The sequence below is a fragment of the Macrobrachium rosenbergii genome, chromosome 25, assembly GCF_040412425.1.
Source record: "Macrobrachium rosenbergii isolate ZJJX-2024 chromosome 25, ASM4041242v1, whole genome shotgun sequence".
NCBI classification, from domain to species: Eukaryota; Metazoa; Arthropoda; class Malacostraca; order Decapoda; family Palaemonidae; genus Macrobrachium; species Macrobrachium rosenbergii.
In genome coordinates, this window is record NC_089765.1 from 43,012,700 (window position 1) to 43,025,095 (window position 12,396).

The 12,396-nt window shown below is 33.7% G+C and overlaps 1 protein-coding gene across 4 annotated transcripts in view; it reads left to right on the top strand.

Moving 5' to 3' along the window:
- The window catches only part of LOC136852614 (uncharacterized protein C05D11.1-like), a 203,762-nt gene that overhangs the window by 164,350 nt on the left and 27,016 nt on the right, over positions 1-12,396 (top strand). For all 4 annotated transcript variants that reach the window (XM_067127501.1, XM_067127498.1, XM_067127497.1 and 1 more), the window contains 7 exons: positions 84-184; positions 1,977-2,186; positions 2,877-2,999; positions 3,547-3,701; positions 4,801-4,900; positions 9,536-9,805; positions 10,162-10,416. In XM_067127501.1, coding sequence (XP_066983602.1) covers positions 84-184; positions 1,977-2,186; positions 2,877-2,999; positions 3,547-3,701; positions 4,801-4,900; positions 9,536-9,805; positions 10,162-10,416 — 1,214 coding nt within the window. The remainder of the gene's footprint in view (positions 1-83; positions 185-1,976; positions 2,187-2,876; positions 3,000-3,546; positions 3,702-4,800; positions 4,901-9,535; positions 9,806-10,161; positions 10,417-12,396) is intronic.

The following is a 12,396-nucleotide window of genomic DNA, read 5'->3' on the forward strand; positions in this document are numbered from 1 at the left end:
TCTGTAGTGCAGATATGGATTTTATAATGACATGGTTTATTATATATATTTTTATGTGACTAACACCTGTAAACCCTTTACAGATACAGATCACACAGCCTACACTGTCCAGACTGCAGGTAGCGAGGGATTTTTGAATTTGCTACCGATATATCTTGATCATCTGCTGTACCCTACTCTTACCGTAGGTGCACATAAGAATTTGTTATTTAACTTTTGTTTTTATTAGTTCACTCTTGAGCAGACATACAAGGGTTATTGAATAGTACTTTGGTCACCAAAAGAGTTGGAAAATCCAGACTTACTTTGGTGAGGGCTATGGGAAAGGAGGCTGGAGAGAAAAGATTTGTGAAAAATCAGACATAGGAAAGACAAGAGTCACAGAATTTCGTGTAAGCCATATATGTTATGCAGCATAGGAAATGATGGTGATAATAATATAGAACTTTTTGCAATGAGTTATTTGTATTTAAAATAGTACAGTATTTGCTTAGACATGGTATGTTTATTTTGAATGTTATAAAGTAGAAGATTAATCTTGTTCATTCAGTCATGTCATTTTTTGGCCAGAGGTAGTAGATTAAGTCTAGAGTTGCAATTAAAGTGAGGAGTACCTCTTATTCAGCAAGACCCCCTCCCCAAGTATGTATATATATATATATATATATATATATATATATATATATATATATATATATATATATATATATATATATATATATATATATATATATATATATATATATATATATATATATATATATATATATATATATATATATATATATATATATATATATATATATATATATATATATATATATATATATATATATATATATATATATATATATATATATATATATATATATATATATATATATATATATATATATTGAGAGAGCCTCATGAGCTCTTGAGACATTACCGAGAATCTGACTTGGAAGAAGTAGGTAGCCCCTCATTGTATCATATTTATTTACTTATCAGCTCTAGGATTTGTGCACTTCTACCCTTTTAGAAGTGATGCATTTTAGAGGTAAATCATTTAAATTGAAAGGTAAGTGTAAGTTATAGCTTAATTTAAGCAAAATATTTCAGGAAATATTGGTACTATCTGTGCATTGTAGGAGGAAGAATGGTGTTGGGGAGATGTTATTCACAGAATCACTATAGGGTGTTAAAATGACTGTGGTCCACAATTATACATAAGTATCAGCATGGGAAAAATATATGCAGTGTGTATAATACATATTAAACAATTACAGTATAGTGTTAGGGGTTGTTGTTTAGGAAGTAAAAATGCAATAAGCCTGCTGTTGATGTATACCTTTATTATTGTTAAAGGTGCCAGTCGGCCTTTCCAACATTTCATTTGAGAGGCCTGACACGTATACTTGGTTATGTTCTCGACAGGCTCTATAGTCTTGAGTAAATAGGTATTTTACTACTCAAACTGTTTTTCTTGATGAAAAGGATTGAGTTGTAGCTGTGCAATTTTAGCTCTTAGCACTAGGGTATGTGACTTAATTTCACGAAGTAAAATAAACATTCAGATTACACAAGGAAACAGCCAATTAGGGATTATAAATCAAAAGCAAGTTTAGTTGCTGCATGTCAACTTGGTGCTCATCTTCATTTAGTTGTCAGTTGATTATTACAACTACTGTATTCTTAGTGCTGCCTTTTCAAGTAGCTATTTGGCATTTTAAAAAGTATTACAGTGCTAATAACTTTTATTGGTCCCTGCCGTCTTCTCTGCTAATTTGCACGTATCTTTAACATAAGGTGATTTAGGGGCCCCATAACCATGAATGCTTACATCATCTACAAACAGTTGCTTTGCTTTTTAAAACTAGCTGTTAAACTTGTCCTGCTACCTTTGACATGATGCAGTGTCATTAATTAAATAAAACAAATTTTATCTATGAAATAGTTTTTTTGTTAACAAGTATGCTTTTTTTTTTTTTGACCAGGAATCTGGGTTTATAACTGAAGTTTACCACATAACTGGGGATGGAGAAGATGCTGGTGTGGTGTACTCAGAGATGCAGGCCAGAGAGAACTCAGACAGTGATCGTTGCTTCAGGGCAATGGCTCTTGCAATGTATCCTGAGCCTAGTGGCTATCGTTCAGAGACTGGTGGCATCATGAAAAATCTCCGCGAAAGTACAAATAATGAAAAGGTAGTACATATTTCATGTTAGCAGATTTTTACAATTTTTATATTGGCTTTACTATGAAGTATTGATTTTTTATGGTAATGTTTTCCCAATGCATTCATGTGATTTTTAATGTACAGTAGTACTTGAGTGCTGTCCACAGCCACAGATACTATACTTTCGTGTGTTTTCAAAATGTTATATTGCTTATCCGTCAAATTGATCTACATATATTGTAAGACTACCTGATGTGAAGCTTAGTGTTGGGTGAAGTGAAATTGCATGACTCATCATTTATTCTTTTTTGTGTTCTCAGTTCTAGTGATCAGTTTTCTAATGTTCCTGAACTTTTTACTCAATGTATTAGTATTGTGATAATTTTTGTTCTACACTTGAAAAAGACAGAAAATTTTAGCGTTTAATGCTTGAGTCAGAACACTATTTTTTTTCCTATAGGAGTACATTAGTAGTTGTCAACTGTAGGTTCAACATATTTTTCTGTAAATAAGGACACTCATTTGTAGCTGAAGTAATTTTCATAGTTTTAGTTTATGAATGACCTTGGGAAATGTAATCATTGGCAGTCGTAAACATAGTAACTGGATAGGAACTTTTGTAGTAATAGAGGAATTTGTTATACTGTTTTACTGATTTTTGTTTTACAACATATTTTATTATAAAGTGTAATTCACATTCAGTCTGTTGTATTTCCAGATACGTAATTATCATTGTGAATTCTATCGACCAGAAAATTTGAATATTATTATCACTGGTCAAGTGGAACCTGAAGAAGTGTTTGCAGCATTAGAATCAGTTGAGCAGAAAATCTTATCAAAGGTAGGTGTGAGAAAAATTCCTTGTGGTTTTATTTTTAGGCAATTTCTGTTATTGTCCTCTAGGGAAATAAGGCAGTCATGGTTTATTTTCTTTATCTCTTGTATAATAATAATAATAATAATAATGTAATATAATAATAATAATAATAATAATGTAATATAATAATAATAATAATAATTAAGAATGCAAGTTCAATTATACCTACATATTACTGATAAGCTACTAAAGAAATAGTTTATTACAATAACATATTTTTGTACCTTAAAATTAAAATTCCTCTGGTTATTGAGGTCATAATTTATTTGGAATACATTTTCACTAAATATCCTTAATACTATATACTATAATGTGATGTAGTCAAATCACTGTCCTCAGATAAATTACAGTACAAACATAGTACAGAATTTCATTGATGTACAAGAATATAGTAAAAAATTCTGGCAATATAGTTTTGCAGCTGTAATATGTGGGATAATGCATTGTTTTACTCATTGTAAAGGATGTAACAGTACTCTCTGATGACCATGTCTGCTCATGCTCATTGTAGGGACCACTGGACCCTTATGTCAGACCTTGGGAAAGCCCTGTACCTCCTCTGGAGCATTGTGTTGATCAACTTGTAGAATACCCTAGTGACACAGAAGATACTGGTTTAGTTCTTGTAGCCTGGCGTGGACCATCAGCTGTTACAGAGATGAATGAGTAAGTACTTTATTTTGTTTTGGATTAACAATTTTCTTGTAAAGATCCAGCTAGCTTTATTCAAAGCAATCTTGAAGTAGGTGCAAGTTGTAGAGTATGTATTTAATCACCCCCATATTTTTTCAGGTGAATATTAAAAGGGTATGGTAGATCTAGGTGATATTAGTTAGCAAAGACTAATCATTTGTAGTATTCTTCAAGGTTGGTTGTTGACCCTGTAAATAAATGTACACGAGATGATGAAGCTTCTTATAGGTTTTCATTCTTCTGAAATGTGAAATGATGTATTTGCTAACCTTGACAGTGAACCAGAAAAGGGGTTTGGTCTGTGAGCTTTTAGGATGAACTGCAACAAAATCAAGACTATTCATGTAACACTCAAGATGTTACCAGTCCATGATTCATGGTACATACTGTAGGTAACACTGTATCTAGTGAAACTGAGTATTTGGTAAAACTTGGTGTTACTTTAGTTACTTCACTTCAAGCGGGTTTTTCTTTTCCTAATACATGTATATGCAACACTTAAAAAGCCTCAATTTTTCCAGAAATATAGGCTTGAGTTGTGCTTTCCTTTTTCTAAATCAGGGTAGTTATTGTTTACAGTAGACAGGTATTGAAAAATACCTGTTTGGCGATCTGTTATGATCTTTGTCTTTGCCTCTTAAGAGTTAGTGTATGCTATGTATTTTGTATATCATCAGCATCCATGTCAGAGGTGCACCAGCATTATAGTGATAGTCTTCAGTACAGTACAGTACAGTACTTGAATATTTTTGAAACCTGCTAATAATTCCCAATACATCTGCATATTAAAATCATTTGCACATTGTTCATGTCACGCAATTGTTTTTGTGGGACTCATTAATTTACTTCACGCATTATATTTTTATTTGTACTGTTGAAGTCTTTGTTATGAAATTTAATAGCTGCATTCTCGTAGTCTATATCAAAGGTGGTTGTATGCTTTCACTTCTCTGTATATAGCCTTATGGTGGACTGTACTGTCTGTAGAGGCAACGTTAGGAAATTATTGTACTGTATATGGAAGCTTTAATGTGCAACAGCATCTTTACCTGTTTTAAATTTTATATTGCAGCATTATCAGCATGGGAGTGTTAATGGAATATTTAACCCACTCATCTGTTTCTCCATTGCCAAGTATTTTTGTAGAAGTTGAAGATCCTCTTGCCAGTAGTGTAAGTACTCTGCACATTTTTTGTTACATTTTTTGTATTATGAGGTTGTAATCCTTTGCAATTAATGGTAAGATAATTTTTTTTTTTTTTCTGTTGAAACATTTTGTCTTTTGAAAGGCATTCAGTATATATTTTCGTAAAATATTGTACTGTTTTTTGTTTGCTGCTACTTGTGTTATGGACCAGTTTAACCACTCTACAGTAAAATAAAAAAATTGTAGGCTTCTGTCCTTCATATTAGGAGGTAATTGTGGAAGGGGAGTACTGTTAGAGCCAGGTATTGTCCCTTTGGTGACACTGTATATGTTTATTTTACAACCTTTTGATAGTGCTTTTAACCAGTAAATTTTTCTATATTACCAATCCAGTGTTGTACATTTTGTATCATATGTATTGTTTTTAACACTATTATATGCATTATTTTAGATTAGGTTAACAATGCCACTGAGTCGTGAACTTATAGGGCTTGCCGAAGGGAATTTGCTATAGAATGAGAAGTGAAAATTGGAGAAAGGTAAAGTTAAAGAAGTTAAATTTCCATTTGAGAAGAGAAAGGCCATGGTGTATGCTAATTATTTTCTTTTATTTATACATAGAATTACACATTAGTAGATTTTTGTATTAAACAAACATAAATGTTACACAAATGAATTACATAGAATTTAGCCCTGAGAATGTGACTTCCACATCAGTGGTGATTCTTTGTTGTGAGTGCTTTTTATTCCTGTTGTCCATATATTTGTAAATAACAAACCAAAAGTCCACAGGTTTGACTAGAAAGCTTCCACAGAATAGAGTGATCATATGTGAAAAGAAAAGAACAGATGAAAAAAAGGAAAGAATGGATAAAACTGAGTACTGTACATTTTCGTGTATAAGATGACCTTTAGATAAGACGAGATAAAAAATTATGACATTTTCATGAATTTATCTCATCTGTAATATAAGACGACTGCTAAATTACAAAATCATATGTTTGTAGGCTAGCATTTGCAACAGGTATCTTATGAAATACTGGTTATGTAAAGATGATGTTATTACAGATAGTGTTTTACTTACTGTATCCTTAGAAATTCAGAATACCGTATATACTCGCGTATCATGCGACTTTTGAAGACCTAATTTTGCAGTTAATTTTAAGGGGGTCGCATCATACACAAAATATAAAATTAGCGTATGTAATATTCACATATTAGTATCGTATTATAAAATACAAACATAACGAGTATACGTCTTTTCCATGGATCTTTCAACAAGTTATGCTTTACTTCACTGTATCCAGTAATATTGTATGTACAGTAAACCCCCGTATTCGCAGGGGATGTGTTACAGACCCCCCGCGAATACAGTAAACCCCCCGTATTCATGGTCTCACGATTTGCAGATTTCTCTATGGAACGTATATACGCATTATTCGCTGAAAATCCACCCATTCATGGTATTTTTCACTGAGAATTATTTACTAATTACTGTATTTTCATCTCATTTTCATGACTAAATCCACTTTTTGTGATAAAACTATTAAAATACTCAGGTAGTGCTCGAGTTACGATATTTCACCTTACAATAATTCGATTTTGCAATGGGGTAAGCAGTTAATACCGATACAACAATATTTATAAAATATTTTTCAATTTTGCGCGGGTGCAGGCAGCAGTGTACAGGCAGAGAGAGAGATCAAATTACAATAGACCAGCTCCTTTTCCTCCAACTCTTTATCCCATCTTCTAGTTAAAAAAGTAACAGAGAATGATAAAAGTATTGTTAGTAACGTTATACTCTTGCATAAATGTACATGTACAGCCATAAACAACCGACTGAGAAACTTGTTTTGTTTATCACCTAATCGGATAACAACAGCCATTTTGCTTGTATTTCAACCATCGTACGGTAATACACAATTCCCATAGGTTGTAGTACAAATGACGCTAATTAGAATAGGACTGATATATTTTTACATTATACAGTACTCTTTATTCGGTATGAATGAAAGATCGGCAAGGAAATATATTGCTAAATTTAAGCTGCAAGTTGTAGCTGAAGCTGAGAAAACAATGTTCAAGCTGCTAATGACTACAAATTATCATGCATCGGCAACATGGGTGAAACTCAACCGTAATTAAAATTGGAGAGAAAGTATTTTAATCAAAACTACTGGGCATGAAAGAACACATTACTGCTATTTTTACGCTGATAAACGATAAATACGTAAAACTCGTACAGGCAGTCCCCGGTTAACGACGGGTCCGGCTTACGACGTTCCGAGGTTACGACGCTTTTCAGGTATATTCATTATAAATTATTTCCCGGTTTAAGACGCATGTTCCAGGGTTACGACGCATCGTACGCTGATCCGACGGAAGAAATACGGCTCCAAAATGGCAGAATAATAAAAATTTGGAGGGTTTTTTGATGAAAAACTCAATAAAAATTCAGTTTACATCGTTTTCAATACACCCAGAGCATTAAAAGTCAGGTTTTCTTAGGATTTTTAACGATTTTCGACGATTTTTCGGTTTACGATGATTTTCGGCTTACGACGCGGCGTAAGAACGGAACCCCTGTCGTAAACCGGGGACTGCTTGTATTATGATGAAATCAAGTGAAAATAGCAAACAGAGTCTTGATTTGTAACATAACTACAGTAATTGTTTACTATCGCATGATGGTTGAAAGACAAGCAAAACAGCTGTTGTTATCCACTTTGGTTGTTCATAGCAAAACAGTTGTTTCTTGTTCGGTTGTTTATGGCTGTACTTGTTTACGTAATGAGTATAACGTGACTAACGATACTTTTATCATTCGGTTTTACTTTTTTTAACTTATCTAACTGGAAGATGGGATAAAGAGATGTAAAAGAGGTTAGTCCATAGTAATCTGGTCTCTCAAAAAAGGAACTTGCATGATACATGAGACACATGATAAAACCATTTTTACGGGTGAAATTTGGGGGTCACACGATGCATGAGATCGCTCATTAACGATCATGTTTTTCCTATACACATCACCTAAAAGGGAAACAATTGTTTTGTTTAAGTTTCGTCGCCAATCATAGCAACCCCTAACAACAATATGATAAAGTATGATAATTATCGTACATAATTATCGTTCATATGACTGAATTGTTCTAAACAGTTACAAACGGCCTGAATTTTTAATGGAAAATGAATGTTATGTTATCCTAAATGTTATTACAGTATTACCATAATTACACTACGTTACCGAAAGATAAAGGTTGCTGTGAGCGCAACCATAATTGGTATTTACATTTTGTCAGCTGGCTGGCCTCGCATAGATAAAAGTTGATTTCATTGATATGGAATTATTCCTTGAATAGGCTATTTATTATGAATATATAAGGTAAAAATGGTTTTATTACCTTTATTATCACTTTATTTCATAATGTGAATCTTTTCATAATGTTGGTGGTTATCGCACCGAGGCCGAGGCTAGCCTACCGATAGACATCACTTAGAATTCAAGGTTTGATTTTTAGAATGGTAGTATAAGACGACCCCCAATTTTTAGGGGTGAATTTTATGATTTAAAGGTCATCTTATATGTAGAAACTATGGCATGTATTATAATAATAAATACTGTAGTAAATCACAAAAAAAATATGAAAATCAAAACAAAAATCATGTAAATGTGCTCTGAACTGTTCAACTATGTAGAGTGTAAGTTGTTACTGAAAGGAGATGGTGGGTGCCCCAGGTTACTCAGTGTATTCTTTGTACAGAAGGGTTTGCACTAATATATATATATATATATATATATATATATATATATATATATATATATATATATATATATATATATATATGTATATATATATATATATATATATATATATATATATATATATATATATATATATATATATATATATATATATATATATATATATATATATACTGTATATATATATATATATATATATATATATATATATATATATATATATATATATATATATATATATATATATATATATATATATAGATATTTTCATATGAAACTCCTTTTAAAGTTTTTTTAACTTCTTATTTAAATTCATAACAGCATCAATCACCTGGATGTTTGATGCCAGTTTGAGTAACCATAAATCAATCAATCAATCCCTGCAGCCCAAAGCTGCTTGACTCTGCTTTTACTAGTAATCAGTTCCCATTATAGTCTCTTCCCTTATAACTTTCCAACTACTTGGGCTTTGTCCTGCTTCTGTTTTCACCTCACTAGAGTAAATGCTGTGAATAAGCTCTGCATGTCCAGAAATATGACTTATTGGTCTTTTTGAACTGAAATGTTAAAGGGATTGGGATTGTGCATTCTTTTGCAAAAAGGTTTATAGAATACGTTTACAGATTTGATTTGAATTATTTTGATCCCAAGAAAAGTTGGTACTATAGGAAGTCAAGTAGTCTTCAGATATTTAGTATGGTTAAGATAAATTACTTCTGTAAATGAAAACATTAGGATTCTATTGCTGACATAGCACATGACTGCACTTATTAGAGATGGTTTACAAATACAAGTGGCATTGGCATAGATATTGGTAATTGGTGAAAAATTGTTTGGCTGACTAAACATAAGTGAGTGTAGATGAAGGAATCAAAATGAGGTTTATCTTTTCAGGTTCATTATAGCTGTTATGAATATTCTGTATCAGCCTGCTACCTTGAGTTTAATGGAGTACCACGTGACAAGGTTGATCACGTAAAGCCTCTCTTGATGGAGACACTAACACAGCTTGTGACTGGACGAGCAACCATAGACATGATTGTTATGAGAGACATCCTTAAGAATTTAATTTTGAGGCAAGATAGCCGCTTAGAAACCTCTCCCCATGATACCATTGCAGATAATGTCATTGGTGATGCATTATACGGATATACATGTGAACATGTAAGTAATTCAAAGTCTTGCTATGACTACAAAGTTCATGGTTTGTTGTTAATGGAATCCCCTGTACAGTTGAGGATTCAGTTGATGATTGTTAGTGAGTGACAACTGAATTGCTCTGTGATTCATATCCTTTTATATGATTTATATAGCTAATACTTAGCATCAAAATGACATTTATAATAATTTTGGCTGCTATCTGTACTGTAGTGCATGTGTTTTAAGTATGCTAAAAAATAGTCAGATTTTTATAAAGATGATCAGCCAAATTTAGGATTTATATGTTGACAGTACAAAATTTATATTTTTCTCTGCTAGTAAAGCATTATTTAAGAATTAATTGTTCGGAATATTTTCAGCTAGATGTTCGTCTTAACAAGAAGTTGTGGTTTACTCATTTGATACAAGAGTCTGACAAGTTCTGGATTCAGATGATTAATAGTTACCTTGTCAAGAGTCCTTCAGTTGTCATCAGAGGTGTTCCCTCCATAGCAGAAGCAACAAGACTAGAAGAGGAGGAGAAACAGAGGATTGAAGCTAGGAAGTTAGCCCTTGGCCAAGAGCAGCTAAAAATATGGGAAGACAAAGTAGAAAATGCTAAACTAACAAATGAGGTAAGAATATATGTGATGCTTTGCTAAAACTTACTCAAGCTATTTGTTGGATTGTTGTTATGCTCACTATATTTTTTTCTTGTTAATGAGGAAAATACAGAAATTTAATTGATGAATTTTACTTTGAAAATGAAATTGCTGTGTAGATGACTGTTTGATGTGTAGCATAACAGTGAATGAGCCAGTGGTTGTAATAGTAGATTGTTTTGAGGTAAAATTTCTTAATTTCTGCATTCTTGCTTCCATCCTTGTCTACCTGGTTTGATATTAAAAGTTGACATTGATGGAAACGTAAGATTTTGAATATAGTATTTTCATGTACCTTTTACTCTTTGTGCATTGTCTTTGCTGTTTGGGGTTCCAGGTAGTTTGTACAAGTCTATTGCTGCAAGAAAAGTTGTGCATGTTTGTTGGGAGAACATCTAGTGATCTCATGTCCACAGCCAATCATCACAAGGAGAGACATTCCTCATTACTAAAGATTATAACCTTGTGAACCCATACAGAAAGACTAGAAAGTCTTGCCTGACTATGCCTAAGACTCTCATATTTCTTAATAGGCATTGAAACTCATATTTCTTACTAGGCATTGTTTGGTTGACCCATGTTATACTGGAAGAGGGTGCATTTTCTTATGATGGACTGGTTATGTGATGTCTTCAGTCTTAGTGACTGACTGCATTGGCCTGAGAGAAAAGCTTCAGTGGCAGAGTTGAGAATGTATAACTCTTAGGGAAAACCCAGTAAGCCAGCTAATTAACATGCTGGACAGCAAAAATTTTTGTGGATGTCAAACCCAGCCTGTAAGGCAGAGGAACAGCTAGATGGTGTAATCATTCGATGACTTCTCTGGAATCTCCTCTCTCCCCTCCTTAGCCCCCTCCTACCACTGGCTGAGAATCTTCCTTAGGGGATGATCATCCCAGGTGCACTCAGACATCCATGTTAGGAATAGCAAAGCAAGCTGGGTGTCCTTCTTCCTGTCTCCTGTAGCTCTCTTGACTTGCAGAGGTTGGCATGCATGACTAAATGATTTCTCTAGAGTTCCATGATATTACCAGCTTGCAGAAATGGGTCCTTGGAACCATCAGTTTGCTGCTGACAGAGGTGGTTGCTAAGGGCGGGGATGGTGCCTTTGCTGGTCAGAGCATTACAGTAGTCCTTTAGATTTTGACAATTATTTACGTAGTAGGGAACATTGTGATTAAGTGGGTCGCAGCCACTTTGGACCTGTCTTGTTTTCTGAACTCATACATACGAGGCCTGGGGATATCAGACTTTGATCCATTCCTGTTCTCTAAGGTTATGGTGGAAAAGCTTCTCTAAAAGCTTACTTCAGCTGTGAGCAGAGCAACCTTGATTAACTTATGGGTTGCCCTTCAGGCAATATTCTGCTTTGGGCAAGAGGAGCTATTCTGCAAGTTCATCCTTACACTGAGGTACTCTTATTTGACCACCCATCAGGATGACTTTATTGAGGAGGCATTTATTGCCCTTCCATCCTTGTAAAAGGGAACAATCTGTGATGGAATCCCCAGGAAGAGGAGATGGGAGAAATTGAGGTTTTTCTTTGTCCAAGGACAATTCTTCAGTCATTTGGGGCTTGTCTCCAGAAATATTGGAAAGTTTAACTGGAGACAGGTGCAATGCTGCAAGTAGTGGATGTCTTCAAGGTTTCTTGCTGGCACTCCTTTCTGAAGACTAAGCCTGATAGGCAGTTGAGGAATTGTGGAATTGATTGCCAGTTTTCTTCAGCCTCTTTCTGGTCCTGAAAGTAACATGTGGTTATTACCAATCAATAATCTGTCAGTTGAAGGAGCCTTCAAGATGGAGATTGTGGAGTCACTGTGACAGCTCATCAGGAACGGGAACTTCCAGGCATCCTTAGACATCTATTATTTCCACATCCTGATTAATTCTTCATTGAGGAAATACCTTTGGTTTAAGTAGGCAGGGGTGGTATTTCAGTTTCAAGTTGTT